Source organism: Canis lupus, chromosome 5 (assembly GCF_011100685.1).
Source record: "Canis lupus familiaris isolate Mischka breed German Shepherd chromosome 5, alternate assembly UU_Cfam_GSD_1.0, whole genome shotgun sequence".
In the NCBI taxonomy this organism is placed as follows: Eukaryota; Metazoa; Chordata; class Mammalia; order Carnivora; family Canidae; genus Canis; species Canis lupus.
In genome coordinates, this window is record NC_049226.1 from 75,911,545 (window position 1) to 75,935,024 (window position 23,480).

At 40.5% G+C, this 23,480-nt stretch overlaps 1 protein-coding gene across 1 annotated transcript in view; it reads left to right on the top strand.

Annotated features, from left to right (window-relative positions):
- CFDP1 (craniofacial development protein 1) overlaps nucleotides 1-23,480 on the top strand; it is a 129,292-nt gene that overhangs the window by 22,420 nt on the left and 83,392 nt on the right. The window contains 1 exon segment of the mRNA NM_001287118.1: nucleotides 1,791-1,910. Within this exon segment, the coding sequence (NP_001274047.1) occupies nucleotides 1,791-1,910 (120 nt within the window).

The window sequence follows — 23,480 nt, forward strand, 5'->3', positions numbered from 1 at the left end:
ATACAATAATAAGCATTTGTTTATTGCCTGTGTGTTTCCAGGTGTTTGGGGTTCAGCCAATCTGGGTTTAGCTCCAAGCTGCTGGGTGGATTCAGATCTTCAGTGTGTGTCCTTCAGCCATCTTGGACTAGCTGGTACCTGAGGTGTAAGAATACAGGGCTAACGGGAGGAACTCAAGGGACTAATGAAATAGCACAATATTAAAGCTGCTTTTCCTGTCAGATCAGCTGACATCTCATTGACTATCAAAACGTGCACCCAGGTTCAACGAATCAGTGGATTAGACAAGTTTCTTCTTGGTCAGTCAGGAAGGAATGTATATTTGCTGAATGATGGTCTGATCTCTGGTATAAATTCTCTCTCTTATTTTTGGCTCTTGGCTCTTGTTACTGAGAAGTTCATTGGGGAGAGTGAGAGATGCACAAATTAAGCCTAGTAAAGAGTAGGACCAGATTTTAGAGGGCCTCGAACAGGAGGTTCAGCAATTGCTGTCTCATCCTGAGTAAGACCGAGCCATTGCAAGAACATGGGCAGGGGAGTAACAGAAGCTGGTGTTGTGTTTAATCACTCCTCAAGATTAACTTGCCAGTGTTTCCCAGGGAGGGTTCTCAATACAGGACTCTCAAACTCACTCTGTGCTCCTGGAGTCGGTGACACCGTACTGAGTGCAGGAGTGAGATGGCTCTCAATAAGAAAACTTACTGCTGCTCCCAAGAGGCCTAGTCGGAAGGAGAGAAGAGGCAGAGACTTACATTCCTGCAAAGATGGAATTTATCCAATTCACCTGTCAGTATTCTTGGCCCGTTTAATCTGGAGGACCTGGTTGAATCCTCATGGTGCAATGACCTTAATCTTGAACCCTCCTACAGATAGATTGGAATTTCTACAGAATTCCTCAGATGTTTTTGTTGACTTGGCAAGACTAAGCAGGCATTGGACACTTGTCCTCTCGTTAGCAGGAATCTCAGACACTGTAACCTTATTTGATCCTTTAGGAATCAGTTTTATTGAGGACCATTTTTCCAGATTTGAAATCAGACAGGATTCTTTATAGCTTTTTTTCACTCCCAAATGAGTGTTGTTTAGCTAGTTTTAAGGCATTTTGTTTCATCTTTGGGTTATTTTAGCTGTGAAACAGGAGCATTCTGCAGAATATTTCCAGTTTATATTGTTGCTCTTCTTGAAATGTTAGTATTTTTCTCCCAAATATTCCATCTCCCCATTCCTCCCCAGACCTTTAAATGTGAGTCCTAATCTACATGTGAGGTGGAGTGGGAGAGCTCTCTCAGCCGTCCTGTCCACAGCTCCCAGGGACTGTGACTCAGCAGTGACCACTGGAGTATATAGAAGCTGACAGAAGTAATGGGGAGATTTTAGGAAGATAGGTACATACGTTGTTAATTCCTTTAGTAAAGGAAAATGCCTTTATTTAGAACTGTTGTAGTAGACTTGAATCAGAAACCTTAGCCGCCAGAACTCATTGGGAGCTAATTGTGTGTTTTCCTTATTGTCACTTATTCCCTTTCCTTAGATTTTGAAAATACCATTTTTTTAAAAAGATTTTATTTATTTATTAATGAGAGACAGAGAGAGGGGCAGAGACACAGGCAGAGGGAGAAGCAGGCTCTGTGCAGGGAGCCCGACGTGGGACTCTATCCCGGGTCTTCTAGGATCAGGCCCTGGGCTGAAGGCAGCGCTAAACTGCTGAGCCACCTGGGCCGCCCCCTTTGCTTAGATTTTGCTTCTCTCTTTTTATTCTTGTAAACTTGATGTCTCCTTCCTTGGCACAGGGTGACTAAGGAAGTGGATGCTACATCTAAAGAAGCCAAATCTTTCTTCAAGCAAAATGAGAAAGAAAAGCCACAGGCTACTGTCCCTGCACCTCTGCCATCACTCCCTGCTGGGTCTGGGTGAGTGTTCTGGTCTCAGGCTCAGGTATGCCTGGCATGTTGAGAAGCTGTTTTCAGTATAAGCACTCACTTTAACTGTAGCTGGCCTGACTTGTTTTCTGAGAGCAGGCATTATGCTGCTGCTTTGCCTTTGCTGAAATAGTTACCAAAATGGAGATGCAAAGAAAAATTTCTTATTTGATTCCAGCCTTAAAAAAGTGCTGATTTACAATGTTGTTGTTGTTGTTGTTGTTTTTAAAGATTTTATTTATTTATTCATGAGATACACAGAGAGAGAGAGAGGCAGAGACACAGGCATAGGGAGAAGCAGGCTCCCTATGGGGAGTCCGATGTGGGTCTCGATCATGTCCTGAGCCAAAGGCAGATGCTCAACCGCTGAGCCACCCAGGCGTCCCCTGATTTCCAGTGTTGACCACAGAGCCGAACATGTAGTAGACTTTACACTTAAAAATAATTTTTGAATAAAAATATCAGCAGTTTATTAGCACTTCTAGTAAAGATCAGGGTTGAGTGCTCAGTCCCACCCCGCAAGGACCTCAAAGGAACATAGGAAGGTCAAAGCTGATTTACAAATAATTCTATTAACACATTATAGGGAACTTAATAGTTTTCCTCTCTTTGTGTTTTCCATATTCCTTGAGTTATTTTTAGCTGAAGACTAGACTTTTTTTCCTTTGGGGGAAATACAAATTTCCTTCTTCATAACCTGTGTGGATGGTGTAAAGCATCAGAGTAAATATGAGAAGCCAAGGCGCGCTAGCCTACAGTGATGGTAACATGGACTGGCCCATCGGCAGCGCCCATCAGCCACTGACTCCTGTGGGGAGGGCTGTGTCCTAGAGGGTTAGGGGTGGAGCAGATCACCTCTGGGGGCTTCTCTGACCTGTCAGTCACACAGCTTGTCACTTCTTCCTTCTCTTCCTGAGCATACCTACCTACCTACCTCGTTGCTATGGATAGTAAAGTTTTGTTTTTTACATTACATAACAAAATTTTTTTTAAAAAAAATCTTTGGTTTTCCTATCACATTATGAGCTTTTCTAGGACAGGCCTTTCTCATCTTTGTAGCCCTGGCTCCAAACAGTGCTGTATAAGCTTGTGTGCTCATCTAGTTTGTGTTTACCCAAAGCAGACACCGAGACAAAGGTTTGAGTACAAGTCATTATCATGGGAGGTGACTTCAGGAAGCTCCAGTAGGGAGGTGGAAGAGGTGAGGAAGGAAGCCTGGGTAAGATGTATAGATTCTAGCAGGTTATTGCCATTATTGGCTGGTGCTCACTTGGTTCTGCTTGGTATCTCAGGGAGGTGGTGAAGAACATGGCCAGGGCAAGGAGACTGGGATTGTTTTCTTCCAGCTCCCGCCTGTCACTGGCTCAGGACTGCTTCTGCATGCCCTCAGTCCCCAGCTGTGAGCAGCAGGGACTTGTGGTAAGATGCTGCTCTCAGCATGTGTGATGCTGCTCTCAGCATGTGTAGTGGTGGCGAGTGCAGGAATGTGGCTGGGCCATGTCCACTTCTGCCGCATGCTCTTCATCTGCTCTTTACCCCAAGGCTTTCTATTCCACTGGAGCTAGTAGGTGGCAGAAGTCACATAGCAGTTACATAGAAACTTAAGAAGGAAAAGGATTTGAGAGCTTGCTACCATGGTGGAAATGACATAAACACCAAGGAGGGCGCCATGGGAGTAACAGAATAATGTGAACAGGGCTCTCCACACTGGCCCTGATCATATTTTAAGACAGTAGTTTTCAAGCTGTGGTTTGCGATCATCATTTAAAATGGGGGTGCCTGGGTGGCTTAGTTGATTAAGCATCTGCCTTCAGCGCAGGTCATGATCCCAGGGTCCTGGAATCGAGCCCGCATCAGGCTCCCTGCTCTGTGAGGAATCTGCTTCTCTGCCTCTCTCCCCTGGTTGTGCATGCCTTTTCTCCCTCAAATAAATAAAAAAAAGAAAATAGGGACACGTGGGTGACTCAGTGGCGAGCGTCTACCTTTGGCAGATCGTGATCCCTGGATCAAGTCCCACATCAGGCTCCCTCTACCTATGTCTGCCTCTCTCTGTGTGTCTCTCATGAATAAACAAAAAAACAAAAAAAGAAAAAAAGAAAAGAAAAATGGAATGAAGAAATAGTGCACTATACTATGTGGTATTATTTCATAAAATTTTTATACCAAGTGACAAAATAAACTATTTTTAGTGAGGATTGAGATTAAAAAAAAAATGTGTCTGTAGGATGAAGCAGCATGTTTTTAGCCTTATAATTATATTGTTTGAAAGGTTTTCTCTTCAAACCAGTAGCTTTCAGATTTGGTTGACTCACAGTAAGGAATATGTTTTATAGTATGTCCTAGTATATTTATAAATAATAGGTATGTAAAAAAGTAAAAGAAAAAAAAAGTAAAAGAAAATTTGGTGTAATATTTACCTTTACTACACATGATGAATTCTCATTTGCTGTTTTAATGACTGTGTATAGTATATGTCATTTAAAAAAAATGTTTTGGTCCACTGAATTAATTTCACAATCTACTACAATCTGAATTTGACAAGTAGTATTCTGCAGGTTTTACTTGGGTTACCAGGCATGTATGTGGTATTATTAAACAGTGTCTCTTACATTTATTAAAAGTCCTACTGTAAAAATTAACTCTGGATTAAGTACCAGACAGAAATAAATATTTCTCTTTTTTTTTAAGATTTTATTTATTTATTCATGAGAGACCCAAAGAGAGAGGCAGAGGGAGAAGCAGGCTCCCTGAGGAGAGCCCAATGTGGGATTCGATCCCAGGACCCCAGGATCATTCCCTGAGCCAAAGGCAGACACTCAACTGCTGAGCCACCCAGGAGTCCCAGAAATAAATATTTCTTTAAATAATCCCCTATTGATGCTTAGAGATTCTAGTTGAAAACCATGTTTATTTCAGAAAACACTCTGTTGCTCTAATGATGAAGATAACTAGAGGAGAAGAGGCAGCTTACCAAGGTCAGCTTGCTTCAGTCACTGTGTCACTTGTGGAAGCGTCACTGTTCTGTATTCATGTCTTCCTTTCTTGGAAAGAGTGAATAGCTCTCAAGGATAAATTGCTGAGGTGATATCTGTATTAGGGAGACCCAGCAGGAAACAGATGGCATCCTCAAATTAGCATTCTTTCGGGAGAGTTTAATAACTCACTAAGTGATGAAAAACCAGATATAGAATAGTGTGGTGTGCTTGGGGCTAGTAATATAATGCTGTATTTCCTCCCCTAGACCTGAGGGGCCAAGAAGGGGAACAGTTTTGACACTGAAAGGGAGGGCCTCCTGACAGGAGCTGAGACCTTCACTTGAGCGATGGGCTCTCTAGAGGAAGCCAAGGACATTAATCTCCAGATCTCCCATTCCTCCTTCTTTCCCATTGCTTGCTGTGACACTCCATTCTGACAGTAAAATGGTAAGGAAGACTCAGGATTATTACAGTAGGTGGCAAGACTATCACAATAAGGGGGAGAGATCAGGCTCAGCTCTCAGTACAGCAAAAACAGCTGGGGATTTATGGTCAAGGAGCAGAATGAAGGTAACCAGGAGGGTGTCTGAGGATGAACATTACTAAGAGACACCAGGGATAGGGAGATTCTTGTTAAACAGACTTAACAGGATTCTTGCTGAAGGCAGGCTGAGTACTTAGACATCAAGGCTGGGAAATGAGAAACTTACATATCAAGGGTGATCATATATCAAGATTGGAGGATTCTCTTAAAACTAGTCTGGCAGGATTCTTGCTAAAATTGGGCTCAATTGCTAAAATGCAAGCCTAGCAAGGATGGAGGCCAAGATTGAGGCCGAATTGAGAAGAGGACCCAAAGGAGCCTGATTAAGGTTTGATGAAGAAGAGTGTCTTTCTTGAGGTGTTTACACAGGACAGCATCTAGGATAGAGAGCTGAAAGACAGGTGGAATCTGGAGGGGCTGGTTGGTAAAATACCTTTTCAATAGATGAATGGGCTGCCAAGTCCCTTATAAAAGGGGGTCAAGTGAAATTTGATTAAAATCAGTTTCTTCTAAAGATTTTATTTATTTATTTATTTAGAGTGCACCGGAGGAGTGCAGAGGGAGAGGGAGAGAGAGGATCTTAAGCATGGAGCCCAACATGGGACTTGATTTCATGACCCTCAGCTCATGATCTGAGTGAGCCAATACTAAGAGTTGGATGCTTTTTTTATAAAAGATTTATTTGTTTATTTTTATTTATTTATTTATTTATTTATTCATTCATTCATTCATTCATTCGTTCATTCATTCATGAAAGACACAGAGGAGAGAGAGAGGCAGAGACACAGGCAGAGGGAGAAGCAGGCTCCATGCAGGGAGCCCGACATGGGACTCAATCCAGGGTCTCCAGGACCACGCCCTGGGCTGCAGGCGGTGCTAAACCACTGAGCCACCTAGGGATTCCCCAAGAGTTGGATGCTTAATCAGCTGAGCCACCCAAACATTCCAGTGTCTTATAAAATGCAGTAACGGAATGTAACAGATTACAAGATATGTCTGTTGAGTTAAAAAAGTGCTCAGAGTTGTACATGAAAATTTCTGAATAAAAAGTCCAGAAGGTGACCTTCAAGGTTGTTGGCATGATCATTTTTCTGAAATGCATCTCAGAAAGCTTGTCCAGTTGTAATTGTGCGTGGGAAAAGATGGGGTCAAGAGGAATCCATCTGATCTGAGGTGTCCAAGTGGTCACATTTTATCAGTGCAAACATTAGTATCTGCTGCAGGAAGCACATGCCTGGCATGGGATGTCTTTTCAAGGGAAGAATCTGTAAGAATACAATTTATTAATATAAAATTATTGTAATACTTTTCCACAGATGTTTTTCATTTTCATTTTTGGAGTTGCTTCAGTTTATAGAAATTGTCCAGCAGAAACACTTATATTTGTTTATTTTTCTCTCTCTAAACAGATTTAAGCAATACAGGAAAACCAGAGCAGGAGGGTAAAACATCCTGTCCCACATCCTTTGCTAGCAAATAAGAACAGATTCACAGGAGCAAATGTTTGTAACTGAAAATGCATTTCCTTTACATGTTTAAAATAGCACACTGCTTGGGCTATAAAAAGCCAAAGTTTATGCTTTGGGAATGAAGTAAACCAAACACCCGATTTTAATTAGAGGCAGAAATCAGAGACAATAAGAAGCGTTCTCTACATTTAGTTGTAGAAAGCACAATAGTCAGCTCAGTGTGTCTGAATTCCTATAGTCCTGTTGTTCTAAACTCTTGATCCATTTCTTGCCCTGAATGCTCCCCACGGCTGCCCACAGCCCCGCCAGTCCCCACTCCAGCATCAACAGCCATTTGAATCCAGCTTTCGTGGGTATTTGGGTAGGTCAGCCTTTATCCTCACACTTACTACTCACCTATTCCAGCAGTAGGCTATTGTTAAAGTTTATTTATTTTTTATCTTTATTTTTTATTTTTTTTGAAAGAGAAGCTTTTACTATTTTTATGTACAGAAAATTCAACAGCGTCTACTCAGCCCAGCTTGGTGGCCAGTTCTTTAGCTTTTGCTTTTTCCAGCTTGGCGATGTGAGCCACTGACTTCAAACCCAGGACGTTGCCTCCCCAGTGATGGTGGATCTCATCATATCTGTCATTGTAATTGGTTCTGATGGCTTCTACCAGCTTAGCCAGAACTTCCTTGTCTTCCGAGTTAACGTGTGTGAAGGCGACAGTGGTGCAGGTCTTCCTGTGGACCAGATGCCCCAGCCTGGCCTTCTCCTTGATAATGCAGTAGGGAACCCCCATCTTACAACACCGGGCAGGCAGAAAGACAACCATCTCAATGGGATCCACATCATGGGCTATCACTACAAGCTGAGCCTTCTTGTTTTCCACCGAGGTGGTGACAGTGTAAACCCCTAGGACACAGAACCCATTAACCCTGGAGGACTGCTCCTTTCACAAAAGCCGTCCTACTACTCTGGGCCCAGCTGTGACTCAGGGTTAAAAAGCTTGATTTTATGCTTCACAGAGATTCCAGGTGAGACTTGTTAAAGTTTATAATCCTAGCTGCAGGCATCAACTTACTTAAGGGCTTGCTGTTTAGTCGCTTCCTTATAGATTGGAAATGACCTGAAGCAATGAAACATAAGAGTGAAAAACATCATTTTTCCATGTAGTTTTGTCTTGTCTTCTTGGTCTCTTGAGAGAAGAGAGAGAGAGAAAAGACCTTACTGTTGAGTCTCACACATCGTGAGTGGAGGTTAGCAACATTTGCCTCCCATATAGAAAAGTCAGAATTCGGGACACCTGGGTGGCTCAGCGGTTAGGTGTCTACCTTCAGCCCAGGGCGTGATCCTGAAGACCCGTGATTGAGTCCTGCATCAGGCTTCCTGCATGGGGCCTGCTTCTCTCTCTACCTCTCTCTGTGTCTCTCATTAATAAATAAATAAATTCTTTAAAAAAAAGAAAAGTTAGAATTCTGCATAGTGTACTGCTGAAGGTAGGAGACCCAGACGAAAGGCCTGGGAGGACAGTAGCCCCGACTGTCTCTGTGGTTTGTCTGTGCTCAGTGTGCTTGACCAGATGGTCTCCAGGAGCCGTTCATCTGTGCAGCATTCTTCCTGGCTGAGCAGGTGATTTCATCCCTCCCAGTCTCATTGGACAGGAGCTGACAAGACCTTGTTGGCTTTTAAGATTTTTACATTTTTCGGTATACAGCCTTCTGATAGCATTGAGCATTTCACTTTAAGTAACAAATTAGGCAGAGCCACAATGTTAGGTGGAAAGGTTTCTAATTTTTTATCAGAATCTCTTCTTACAATGATCAGAGTTCTGATCTATCTTGATCAGCTTTTAAGCCCTTTTACTTTTAAAGGAGCTGCTCTCGTGTGGAGAAGAGCATTTAAAAGCTAGGTGTAATAATATTTTGAGTATCTTTACTAACAGAAGAAAGGACCGCCCGAGTTATTCACAGTAAATGTATTCTTATCAACAACAACAAAGACAAGCTCCCTCAGAAGTCTGACTTTATCTCGGTCTGAGGCCCTGGTGAGATGCCTGAATAGTTGGTATGTGCCCCTGTTCTGGTGAAGAGATGTACCTGGTGAGGTTACTTTTAATGCCTAGAGAATGGCCACTCCAAGGAAGAGGAAAATCAGCTTGTTTCAAAAAAGTAAATATTATGAGTAAGGGCTTATGGGTAATAATTAAGATGATTGAGAGAAAGTGGGTTTCCAGCAGAAATGACCTGTAATATTATATAGTCTTTAAGGGAACAAATGGTATTAGTTTAATGACTTAAAATTGAATGTGCTTTTTTCTTTTTAGAAACAGTTTTATTGAGCTGTTTTTATTTGAAATACACAGTTCATTGGTTTTTAGCATATTCACAGACTTCTGAGTTCATAAAGCTCTGCAACCACGATGATTTTCATCACTCCAGAAAAGAAATGCAGTTGCTCTGCATCCTTACCTATCTCCCACACTCGCAGGCAACTGCTAATTGATCTTCTGTGTCTACTGGGTTTGCCTGTTTGGACATTTTATGTAATTGCATCATACGATATTTGTCCTTTTTGTCTGGCTTTGACTTAGCATAATGTTTTCAAGATTCATTCATGCTTCTGTACTGCATTCCTTTTTATGGCCAAATAGTAATCCCCTGTATGAATATACCATGTTTTGTTGATCCATTCATTTCGATAGACATGGAATTGTTTTCATGTCTTGGCTATTATAAATAAGGTGTCTATGAACATTGATGTACAGGTTTTCATGTGGACATGTGTTTTCACTTGGGTATGTACATGGCTGTGGAATTGCTCTGTCATATGGCAATTTGGTCATGCTCTTGAATAGGAGAATGAGCCGTAAGAGAAAAATCCAGGAATGTTACCAAAGGGTGGGTGCTTTGGGTGCCTAGATTTCTTCCACTGCGATTTCTCTGAAGCATGTGCAGTTCTGTTTGTAAGCTCTGGCTATAGGAAAAAAGCTGGGTAGAAAACTATGATGTGGGACACCTGGGTGGCTCAGCAGTTGAGCATCTGCCTTTGGCTCAGGTCATGATCCCAGGATCAAATCCCGCATCGGGCTCCCTGCATGGAGTCTGTTTCTCCCTCTGCCTATATCTCTGCCTCTCTCTCTCTCTGTCTCTCTCATGAATAAATAAATAAAATCTTAGAAAAAAAAAAAACTATGATGTTCAGTAACACTATTATAGCAATGGCTAGAAAAAAAGAGAAGGCAGTTTTCTACTGTCTTAATTAATTCTAGAAATAGAGGGATGTTAGCCTTTTGATTTTTTTCCCACAGCCAGCTTTAATCTTTCTACTGAGTGAGATTTCCTGTTTGATGATCATTTGGGATTTTAGTTCAGTTGACTCAGGGCTGGCTCTGTTCTTATTTTATTGCTGGTTGAAAAGAGACGTTCTTGACCTTCCCACTAACTCTTGAATTTAACTTTGTTATTCTTAGTGGTTGTGGTGCTGTCAATAGGAGGTGTTCAGAAATGTGTGGGGAGATATTTTGGTTGTTACAAGACTTGAGGAGACCACTGGTACTTAGCGCGTGCGGTTCGGGAATACTAAATATCTGCATTACCTAGGACAGTTTATACTGTGAAGAATTTTTTTTTTTCCAAAATCCCCTTTGAGACACACTGTTTTAGGGGAGTTGGTGGGGGGGGTGTTTCCCTCAGTTATATAACCACTGGGATTTTCTTCAGTTTCTGGTTTGAGACCCCGCTCCAGGGCAGGCATTCACAAACTGGCAGTTCCGAACCAAGCCTTCCATTAGATGTTCTTATTTGGCCAGTGTTTAAAAATCAGGAGAGTTGATATAAAAATCTGGATTCCTGGTTTTCTTTAGAAATGAGAATTGTCATTGCCCTCCATCTTTCCTTACAGCAGCATTGAGCTGGAACAGAGTGGATGGGGTTTGCCCTTTCCTGGCCCCAACTTAGCTGCTCCCTTTTATGTTACCTGCTGGGTTCCTGTAGTCCGGTGTTTCTAATGGGATGACATGTTTCCCTTTAATGACCAGGTCAGTTTTCTTTTAGGACCAGTTTGTCCTTCGGATTAAATATCAGACATACTATCTTCTCATGCATGCTGCATGTTAAGTGTTCTTTACCTTTTTCAAAAGGATAAACGGCTCCTATTGATAGATTATTGAATTTAAGGCACAGTGCTAAGTGTTTCACATGTATTATTTTCTTGAATCTATACATAAATACTTTAAGAGGTAGATGCTAACTTTGTGCCCATTTCACAGACCAGGAAACTGAGGCTCAGGGAGGTGCTGTTAATTTGTGGAGATTCTGTAGTTGTTGGAGGCAGGGTTCCAGTCCAGAATCATTTGAGACCAGAGGCTGAGCTCTCAACCACAGTGTCGTACAACCAGTCTTACCCTCCTAATTGATTTTTTTTTTTTTTTTTTGTATCTCTTCAGCTTTATAACTGATGAGGGACTCTTTGAAAGCTATTTTGAGGGGATCCCTGGGTGGGTGACTCAGTGGTTTAGCGCCTGCCTTTGGCCCAGGGCATGGTCCTGGGATCGAGTCCCACATCGGTCTCCCTGCATGGAGCCTGCTTCTCCCTCTGCCTGGTCTCTGCCTCTCTCTGTGTGTCTCTCATGAATAAATAAATAAAATCTTAAAAAAAATAAAGAAAGCTATTTTGAATTCTGTTGTTGTTTTTTTTAAGGAAATTAGATGACCCTTTCCTCCCATTTCCTTTGTAGACTTTTTCCCCATTAACCACAGCTAATCCAGGTTTCCTGTGCTGAATTTCAGTCCCATTACTATCTCATGAAACTGAAGGGGTAGCACATTTTAAAAAATGAGTTTCAGGTGTGTTTGTACATGGATCATGTGTCAGCAGTCCACAGTGAAGATCTACTCAGTCACCTGGGGATAATAGTACTAATGGTTATTGCTGCTTCTGTGTGTAATTGGCTCCTACTGACTGAATCCTACATTGCAGATAGCTTATGTGAGGGTGTTGCCAAGGGAGTCAGGTAGGAGATAATCCTTGCCCAGTTCAGTGGGTTTCTTCTGGCAATCATTTGTTCCAGGGCAGGACTAGCTAGAAGTAGCTTTTAAAATGATTTTTTTTTTCAAAGATTTTCTTGAGAGAGTGAGTGAGCATAAGCAGGAGGGACAAAGTGGGGAGAGAGAAGAGAATCTCAAGCAGACTCCCACTGATTGTGGAGCCCAACTCAGGGCTTGATCTCACGACCCTGAGATCACAACCTGAGCTGAAACCAAGAATCAGATGCTTAACTACCAAGTACCACTGAGGCACCCCAAGATGTTATTTCAAGGACCTACTATGACAGTGGAAATGATTGATTCTGGCAGGGTTGGTGGTCCTGCTGTTATCTTACTTGTCAACTCCAGAATGATGTATTTTGTATTATGGCAAGAAAACTCTGTACTGGACTTTACCTTCATGTTCTTCAGTGGATGCTAAATATTCAACTTCATTCAGTTTTCACTTATTCTTAACTGGCTTTTTAAATATACCTCTATGAGTAATGCAGTTAACAGAGTAAATGAGTTTGAAATCGAAATTAAATTAATTCTCTAAAGATTTCCACATGAATAGTTGGAATATTTTGAATTTATTAAAGGTAATCTCATTCATGTTCTTAATTTGAGGAGATTGTTCCGCGCTAAGCTAGGAACTGGAATAATTATGAATGGAGAGACTAGTAATATTCTTTGTGGTTTTTGTTTGGTTTGGTTGGGGGAGAGTGATAGAAAATTTGACCATTTGAGTCAGACACTGAAGTGCTGGCCAATGTGAGGGTCTAAATGAGAGCTCAAACACAGAAAAGCTTTCAAAGCAAGAAAATTTTTCATTTGTGGTCACCAGGAGAGGATAACCTCTGTCAGTTTGGATTTAATACCTAGAGCAAATACTATGAGCCTAGGAAGTGTCCCTAATGGTTTTCAAGGTTGCCCAGAGTAGAACAAATTCTGGTGTTCTTAGAAAATCCTTAGGGAATTTGAACTTTATTACACAGAGCAGCCTTCTTCCTTTTGTTCTTATCATTGTGGTGTAGTTTAAAGAAGTTTCAAAAGTCTGTGAGTTTAAGAGCCAGTGGTTATATGTGTTACAAACTTTTAAAACTTAATTTTGCTATAGTCCTATAACCTTGGTTGTGCCAGATTTCTCTTGGTGCGAAATACAAGTCAGGAAAATGCTTTGGGGGGCACCTGGGTGACTCAGTACGTTAAGCATCTGTCTTTGGCTCAGGTCATGATCACAGGGTCCTGGGATTAAACCCAAGTTGGGCTCCTGCTCAGTGAGGAGTCTGTATCTTCCTCTCCCTTTGCCTGCTGCTCTATCTGCTTGTGTTCTCTCTCTCTCAAATAAATAAGTAAAATCTTAAAACAAACAAACAAAAAAAGGCGGGGGGAAGTGTTTTGGGTGCTTCTCTGGGAGTATAGGGAGGAATAGAAAGGATAGTTGAAATTATGACATTCACAGTTTACTTAGTATGATCATTGGAAATGGACTTGGAAGCAAAGTTGTGAAAACCGTCCTTTAAGGAGAGAATTATGATGCTCTAGGAATGAAGTGAAACCATTTTGGTTAATTTAACTAATATTAAAACACTAATTTGTCCATTGTTCTATGTTTTAGCTTCTTTTAGTGTACACTAGAGGGCAGAACTCTCCTGAAAAGATATTTCTTTGGCATGCTACAAGGAACTTGAAGCTTTCCTACATTTGGCATATATGAGTGCTATTATACATTTTTCTTTGCCTAATTATATTAATGTCTCTTGGCATGAGATTTCTATATGCTATAAGGTTTCTATATTTTTCTTTAGTTAAAATTTGTTTGATTTTCAACTCTTACCATTGTGTTTACAAATTGAAGGGTGGTTTTTCTTCTCTCATTTTTTTCCTTGAGATGCAGAATCTTTTATGTTTGTTTGCTTTTTTATCACAAATGAGAAAATAAAAATGACCCATAGTTCTACCACTTAATTTTTTTCATAAAAAAAAAAAAACAGTGAAATTTCCTTGTCACCTGCCTGTTTCTTCATTCCCAACCCTAGAGGCTAATACAGTTGACCTTTAAACAGTGTGGTCTTTATGGTTGCCGATTCCCCTTCCCCAAGCAGTAAAAACTCTGTGTATAGGGATGCCTGGGTGGCTCAGTGGTTGAGCATCTGGCTTTGGCTCAGGGCATGATTCCAGAGACCGGGGATTGAGTCCCACATCGGACTCCCTGCATGGAGCCTGCTTCTCCCTCTGCCTGTGTCTCTACCTCTCTCTCTTTCTCTCTCATGAATAAATAAATAAAATCTTAAAAAAAAAAAAAAAAAGAAAATCTGTGCAATAACTTTTGACTCCCCAGAAATTTAACCACTAGTAGTGTGTTGTTGACCAGAAAGAAGCCTTACTAATAACATAAACAGTTGTCTGACACATATTTTAAATGTTACATGTATTATGTACTACATTCTTACAATAAAATAAGCTAGAGAAAGAAAATCTTAAAATCATAAGGGAAAGAAAATACATTTATAGTTCTATACTGTAAAAAAAACAAAAACAAAAAACAACCCAGTAGAGGAAGCTGGTGGCTTAGTTGGTTAAGCATCTAACTCTTGATCTTAGCTCAGGTCTTGATTTCAGGGTTGTGAGTTCAGGTCCCACATTGGGCTCTACTCTGGGCATCGGCCTACTTAAGAAACAAAACAAAACAATGCATATAAATGAACCTGTGCAGTTAAAACCCATTAAAACATAAACAGACTCTATGTTAGTCTGCAGCTTGTACTTTTACTTAACAGTCTATTTTGGGCATCTTTTCAGGTTCAATATAAGCATCTATGTATTTTAATGCCTGCATTGTACTCCATTATATAAATAGTCTGTAGTTTGAGTAACTATTTCCTTATTGATGAGCATTTAGTTTTCCAAATTTTACAGTTAGGAATAATTCTTTAATGATCCTTATACATGCATTTTTATGTTTCTTATGCTGTTATTTCTGGGGGATGGATTCTTAGAAATGGGATTGTTGAGTCATCAGATATATGAACCCTAAATCCTAACAGATGCTGCCAGATAGGCAATACCAATCTGAAGTGTCCCTGGTGTTACATTAGAGGCTTTTTCCAGACACCATTACCTGTGTCTGTCAGGGTTTTCTCCACAGTCATGACATTAACTGGATTCTCATAACCTACTGGCTTCATTTGTGTTTCCTCTCTGAAAACCTTTACCAAATATAGATTGTTTTCAAGATAAACTAATACTGTATTTCTGTGTATTTGCCAAATGTAATTAAGATTTGAGTATCACTATAGGTAGTCTCCATCCTGTATCAAGTCATTAAAGCTAGCTAATTCTTAGTTACCGAAGAGTTCAGGTAAAAATCTGAGTTTTATGAACACTGAGAGAAATTGTGAGCCAATTTAGGAACTGTATATTATAGGTCCATCAGGGATCCCTGGGTGGCTCAGGTATGTAGATTATTTATTCATTTGAGAGAGAACATGGAGAGGGAGAGGGATAAACTCTCCAATGCATGGCTCGTTCCCAGGAGCTAAGATCATGACCTGAGCCAAAGGCAGATGCTTAACCAACTGAGCCATCTAGGTACTATTTCTACTCCCTGTGCTATTTCTTCCGTAGGTTCTTAATGTTGGAGGTTACTATTCCCAAATGTTGTAAAGTCAGTGAAGAATGTTACTTATCCTAAGCATAGCAATCAGTGATTCATGTGTTCTGATACAGGCATCTTGCTGCCATTTCATGGAAAGTTATGATTATATAGAAAGATTCATATTAAGTAAATATTATAATTTGGGTCCAGGAATTTTTCTTATGGGAGAGGCCGAGCAGCTGTGTTCTAATTATTTTGGTCAGGATTGAAAATCAGTCTGATCTGAAGGCCAGCACTTACTATATTCAGTTGCTTAGCTCTGGATTCTTGCCAAAACCATTACCCAAGGGAACTTATGATAAATTTAAGCTGAAATAAGTTAAAACTTCTAAACTAGGCTAGTATTTCTGTATCACTGAGAAAATGAAAGACTGAACAAGGATTTTTAGATCTAGTAATTCTGGATGCATAAGACCATAAATATGTCACAGCCTTTCGATTATTAGCTTTTTCTTGAATTTGAAATGTGGTACAATTTCAATAGCTGCTAATTTGAGAATGAACAGGAAAAACCCATGTGTTGCCTTGGCTTCTGCTTTAAACTGAGATCTTTTAGCCCAATTGCTTGTGACATAGATGGTGAGCTATACAAGGGAGAAACCAAAGGAGAAGGAGAGTTTTCTCTACAGTCAGATGGAGCATAACTTGTTTAGACCAGAAAGGAGAATCAGATCCAAGGATAACCATGTGCAAAACACTCTTGATCTTGGTCTCTTGTCTCATGTAACGAGCTTCAAAAAAAGATTTGAGGAGAAGTTTCCTTTAGAACAGTAACCACAAGCATCATGTCTGCTTTCCAGCCATGTTTCTGTGTTGTGCTGTGGGTGAAGTAATTCCAAGTTTTTTATACTATTTCAGAAAGTCATTCCAGTTTAGCTTTTGTTGGACCAGTCTGGACTTCAATTTCTCAGTCTTGATGTGATGAAGCCAGCTTTCCTCTTGGGCTAATAACTTAGGTCAGCTGTGTGTTTGACATTATTGTATAAGAACCAGAGAGGCCGAATTCCAGCTAAATGAAGGCTTAAAGTATCTGGCTTTATGAAATTGGAGTTATATTTTTTTTAAAATACATTTGAAGTAGGACTTTGGTTAACACCATAATGAAAGCAAAGCGTTGATGTTTTTTAGGCAGGGTAGGGACAGTCTGTGATAAAGGTATTTATTTTCCTTATAGTTTATCAGTTGCTGACGAAATTAGTTGGCAATGGAAAATGAAACACAACTCCTTTCTCCCAATGATACACTGTCTCGGGCCACCCCTTGCTGATAAGACTGGTACGCCTCTGAGCTTCCTACTGCCACCTTTGCCATATTTGTTTAAGGTTTTCTCAAGATTCACAGACTTCTTCTCTTTGTGCATTTAGTAATATCATTCATCTACTCTAAAGTTTTACCCATCTCTTTAATGTTGATGATTCTCTGTTCTGCCCTTCCAGTACTGCCTTTCTCCTTAGCTCCAGACCCATATTTCTTCCTGCTTGCTAGAAATTGATTCTGAATTTCCTTGACAACACACCAGTCCAACATTCAACTCATTGTCTCTGAGTCCTCCCATTTTACAGAGCTGAAGAAACGGAGTCTGTGAAGTTAAGTAGCTTATCTGAGAGAGAGAGCCTGGACTAGAATCGAAGGCTTCTTTCCAGTCCAGTGTGGTCTTCTCTTGGGCCAAACTGCCTGTCTGTCTCTGGAAGAAAACAATGTGTTACCACTGTTCCCCTCAACCACTTAGGGTATGTTCAGTTATTTCCCTTTCTTTTCCTTACCTCCCCAACTGCCCAGTCCATTCAGTGCTTTTAATTATACATTCATAATGTCTATAAATATTCATTCCTATTCTTCTCCTTTCTCTCCCCTCTTTCTCTATGTATTTCATCCCCATTCCCATTTGCCTTTTTTCTGAGTCTTAAGCATCTGTCTCTGTGTGATTGGAGACTTTGCTAAAGGTTTGTACTATTGTAATCATTTCCTAAGTTTACTTAACAGCCTGCAGTCCCTCTTCCTGTAACCACCCTATAGGCCACTGCTGGGATAATTTGGCAGAGATTCAGTTTAGGTTATGACACTTGCTCAAAAATTTGATACTCATCTACAGTTAAGTTCACATTCTTTAGCCTGATATTAGTGAATGCCATACTATAGCTGTATAGCCAGCCATACCTTATTCTGAATTACTCTGACAGTCATAAAGGAAACCTTCCCTTTACCCATCTTCTCCCTCAGCTTTGTTCAGCTGTTCTCTACTGTCCCCTAGGTGCCTTCATCTGTCCCCTTCATCTACTGGAATCCTGCCTGCTTTTCAAGCCTCATCTCAGCCCTGCCACACTCTTCCCTGATATGTGCCTTCCTTGTATTCCTGTTCCACTAATGGCACCTTAAATGTTTGACCTTGAAGTATAGTTATTTTAGTCTTTCTTATTCGTGCCCTACCTTTTAAGCTCTTCTCTGTAACTTTGGATTTCTGCAGTTTTAATACAATGTGGATTTATGGCTTTTACAGGTTCTGAAAAATTCTCAAGCATTATCTCTTTGAATATTGCCTCTTTTGCATTCTACTGTGTCTCCTTCTACAACTCGTATTAGGTGTATGTCAGATTTTCAGTCTGTCTTCCATGTTATTTCACTTCTCTTTGGTTCCAGTTATTTCCTGTTTTCCAGTGCTTTACTTTTTCTTCAGCTGTGTCTAATCTCTTTTAATTTGTCCACTGGTTTAATTTCAGTGACTGAGCACTTTATTTATTTTTTTTTAATTTTTTTTTATTTATTTATGATAATCACACACAGAGAGAGAGAGAGAGGGAGAGAGAGAGAGAGGCAGAGACACAGGCAGAGGGAGAAGCAGGCTCCATGCACCGGGAGCCCGACGTGGGATTCGATCCCGGGTCTCCAGGATCGCGCCCTGGGCCAAAGGCAGGTGCCAAACCGCTGCGCCACCCAGGGATCCCTGAGCACTTTATTTTTAAAAATTGTTTGGTTAGGGATCCCTGGGTGGCGCAGCGGTGTGGCGCCCGCCTTTGGCCCAGGGCGCGATCCTGGAGACCCGGGATCGAATCCCACGTCGGGCTCCTGGTGCATGGAGCCTGCTTCTCCCTCTGCCTGTGTCTCTGCCTCTCTCTGTGTGTGATGACTATCATTAAAAAAAAAAAAAAAAAAAAAAATTGTTTGGTTTGTTTTGAAATCTGCTTGTTCTTTTTCTTTTTCTTTGTTTTTTTTAAGATTTATTTATTTATTTATTTATTTATGAATGATAGAGAGAGAGAGAGAGGCAGAGACACAGGAGGAGGGAGAAGCAGGCTCCATGCCAGGAGCCCGACGCGGGACTTGACCCCGGGACCCCAGGATCGCGCCCCAGGCCAAAGGCAGGCACCAAACTGCTGAGCCACCCAGGGATCCCCTGCTTGTTCTTTTTCTATAGGATCTTGATTTTTGAGGCTTTCTTTTATATTTGTAGTCATTTTAAGTATATACTTATAGTTCCTGTCTGATAGTTCTTTTATGAGAAGTTCTTTGGGTTCTAGAGTTATTCTTATTTTTTGTTGGCTCTTCTGTGCATTATTTTCTTTTGTGTTTAGTATTTTTTATTCGTCTTTAACAAGGTTTTGTCTATGAGGTGATGTCATATGGCCTTTAATGAAGTTATATTTCTTAGAGAAATAGGAGTGAATTTGTTTTTTTTTTTTTATATGCCCTGGCTTGGGCTAATTTTTGTGTTAATTTCTTGCTGTAGAGCTCCTGGAACATTCAGGTACTATAATTGAAATTAGAATTGGGATCCCCAAGTCCATATGACTCTAGGCCCACGGTTTCAGTTCTCAAGAGGTGCTTTTTCCGCTATCCCTTGCAGCCCAGGCAGAAAGGCTTTTTTTGTCTGCTCCCCAGGCTGTTAGGTGAGCTTTCCTGATATGTCCTCTGCTGCATAGAGTTTCTACTTTATTTAGGATTTTAATTCTAATTCTCCACCTTCCATAAGCCCAAGACCAGTCCCGTTATATAGGTATAACAAAACCCAGGCGGAAGTTATTGAAACTTCTTTCACCTCCCCATGCACTGCCCTAAAGCTGCTGTGTCTGCTCATGTGCTGCTACTGTGGTTTGCAGTTCCTTCTTTGAACTGGCACTCTGGGATTTCCCTTTCTGTCTTTGAATTTATCTATACATTTTTTTTATTTTTTTATTTATTTATGATAGTCACAGAGAGAGAGAGAGAGGCAGAGACATAGGCAGAGGGAGAAGCAGTCTCCATGCACCGGGAGCCCGATGTGGGATTCGATCCCGGGTCTCCAGGATCGCGCCCTGGGCCAAAGGCAGGCGCTAAACCACTGCGCCACCCAGGGATCCCCTATCTATACATTTAAAATAATTTGGAGTATATTTTACCTGACATTTTTGGTCTTTATCTGGAAAATGTTTGTGTTGTATTAAGCTTTAGTTTTGCCTGAACTAGAAGTTCACTGTCAGCTCTTTAAGGGCGAATACCCTCTATTGCTTTTTTTCATGTTTCCCTACAACTAGTACAAAATGTTCATTCCATTTGATGAATTTGAAATGACCTAAAGGAAACATTTTGACTACTCTGAGCATAGGAAGAAATAGCCAGTACCCTTTAAAATACATCTAGTGAAAAATAAATAAATAAATAAATAAATAAATAAATAAATAAATAAATAAATAAAATACATCTAGTGACTTATCTTTCATATTATTTATGAGCCGCTGCTTCTCCTACTCAAGATCTGTTGATTTTCTTAGTTAAAAGACTGCCATCTCTTAAATGTTCAGTGCTTTTTTTTCTCTTCTGAGCTATTTAAATTGTTCTATCTGTTGGGTTTCCCTATTCTGTTTAGAAACAATATCTGGGAATACATTCTGATATAGTCTCTAAAACATCCATGAATTTTCCTGTGTAAAATTCTCATATCCATATCAGTTTCTTTGTAACCAAGAAGGGGTTTCAGCTGTATCTTACTGTTTTGAAAATCATTATCCTTAATTATTGTGGACGTTCTTTTTGTCTGTCTAGTGTCTGACTCCCTCAAACGTGTAGATGCCACCTTTTGTGGGAGGCAAGAAGCTGAAAATTCAAAACCCTTGATTCCCCACCCTCATTTGCTTCTAGTTTTTAGTTAGGAACTTTGGCTTCGTAAATCAGACATCTGCCCAAGGTTTGAATCTAGGGCTTGTGAGACAGAGGCAAGGAGCACTGCAACTCTTGGGCTCTCTTGGGAGTACCAGCTGCAGCATATGCATAGCAGCTGTGACAGCTGTGTCTTCACCAGGATAATCTGTGGTGTGATTTGGGGGTATTCTTTCTAGCCTCTGAATGTGGTTTTTGAGCCCTCCTGGATTTTGTGAGTAACTCAATGCATTATTATTATTAGTATTAAACTTTTTATTTTGGGAGATTGTAGCTTTATATGCAGTTATTAAAATAATACAGAGATTCTTAAACCCTTGACCCAGTATCACCTTATGGCAATATCTTATAATATCACAACCAGAATAATGACCTTGATACAGTCAAAATAGAAAACATTTCTGGGTTGTCTGGGTGGCTCAGTTGGTTAAGTGTCCAACTCTTGGTTTTAGCTCAGGTCATGATCTCATGAATTCTAAGATCGAGCTTCATGTGGGGCTCCTTTAAGCAGGGAGTCTGCTTAAAGATTTTCTCCCGGGCAGCCCTGGTGGTGCAGTGGTTTAGTACCACCTGCATCCTGGGGTGTGATCCTGGAGACCCAGGATCGAGTCCCATGTCGGGCTCCCTGCATGGAGCCTGCTTCTCTCCCTCTGCCTGTGTCTCTGCCTCTCTCTCTCTCTCTCTCTCAAATAAATAAATAAAACATTAAAAAAAAAAAGATTTTCTCCCTCTCCCCACCACCACTTGTGTGTGTATAAGTGCATTTTCTCTCTTTCTCTCAAATAAATATTTAAAAGAAAGAAAACATTTCTAAGTCCATTAAGATCCCTAATGTTACTTTTATAATCACACCCACTAAAAAACTCCACACCCACTTTCCTGCTGCCCCCTCTGGCAACTGCAAATTTGTTCTCCATTTCTATAATTTTGTCATCTCAAGAATGAAAAACACAGTATAAACCTTTTGAAATTGGCCCTTTTCGCTTTACAGATTCATTCAGGTTGTGGTGTGTATCAGTAGTTTGTTTTTATTGCTGACTAGGATTCTGTGCTATGGATGCACCACAGCTTGTATCACCATTCTTCCACTGAAGGACATCTGGGTGTTTTCCAGTTATGGGCTGTTACAAAGTGCTGCAAATCTTTGAGCGCATGTTTTTGTGTGAATATAGATTTTCTATTGCCACTATGACTAATTACTACAAATTTGACTGCTTACACAGCACAAATTCTCCTTTAATTTTGTAGACAGAAGTCTAAGATGGGTCTCATTATATTAAAATCAAAGCAGGTTTGTGTTTCTTGTGAATGTAGGACTTAGGTTCTCATTTTCTTGGGGTCTTGTCATCTGTGGACCAGCCCACCTTCTGGAAACCATCCTCATTCTTGGTTTATGGCCCCCTTCTTCTGTTTTCAAAGCCAGCAACAACTTGTTTTCCCTCTCAAGCTGTGAATCATGACTCCTCCTTCCATCCAGCTCATCTCTCTGACCCAGCTGAGAAAGATTCTCTGCTTTTAAGAACTCTGTGATTAGATTGGGCCCACACAGACAACCTAGGATAAATCCACCCCATCCTAAGGTCCATACTCTTAATCACATCCATTTTGCTGTATATGATAATTAATTCACAGATTTTGGTAGCAGGTGAGAAAGGGTGTGGACATCTGTGGTATCCCTTATAATTTCATTTCTCAGAGATAAATGCTCTGAGAGGGGTGCAGTTGCTGGGTCATAGGGTGGGTGCATGTTTAGGTTTTTTTGAGTGCTTTTTAAAATTTTTTATCTTAAGTAAACTCCATACCATATGTGGAACTCAAACACAAACCACAAGATCAAATGTTGCATGCTCTACCTGCCTGCAGCCAGGCACCCTGCACATTTTTTTTAATTAAAATATTTATTAATGAATGAATGAATGAGAGGCAGAGACATAGGGAGAGGGAGAAGCAGGCTCCCCACAAGGAACCTGATGCCGGACTCGATCCCCGGTCTCCAGGATCACATCCTGGGCCACAGGCAGCGCTAAACCGCTGAGCCACCCAGTCAGCCCTCTTCTCATCCTTTCATCTTTTACAGAGCAAATGTTTTTAATTTTGTTGAAGTCCAGTTTATCAATTTTTCCTTTTATGGATTGCACTTTTTGTGTCAAGTCTAAGAATTCTTTGCCTAGTCTTAGATCCCAGATTTCCACCCCCCTTGTTTTTTTAAAAAGATTCTATTTATTTATTCATGAAAGACAGAGACAGGCAGAGGTATAGGCATAGGCAGAGGGAGAAGCAGGCTCCATGAAGGGAGCCTGATGTGGGACTCCATCTGGGATTCCTGGATCATGCCCTGAGCTGAAGGCAGATACTCAATGCTACCCAGGTGTCCCCCAGATTATCCCCTTTGCTTTGTTGTAAAACTTTTATAATTTTATGTTCTACCTTTAAACTCATGATATATTTTTGATTTAATTTTTTTATAAATTCTGAGGTTTAGGTCAAGGTTAATCTTTTTGCCTATACTGTCTGTCCATTTTCCAGCACTATTTCTTGAAAAGACCATTTTTAATTGTTTTTGTACCTTTGTCATTGAATTGCTTTTGCACTTTGGTAAAAAAAAAAAAATTAGTCAAGCATATTTATGTGAGTCTAGTACTGTACTCTGTTCCTTCCATTTACATATGTCTATCCTTCTACAAGTACCACACAGTCTTGATTGCTAACCTGTATAATAAATCTCAAAATCTGATAGGCTGATTCCTCCCTCTTTATTCTTTTCAAAATTAAC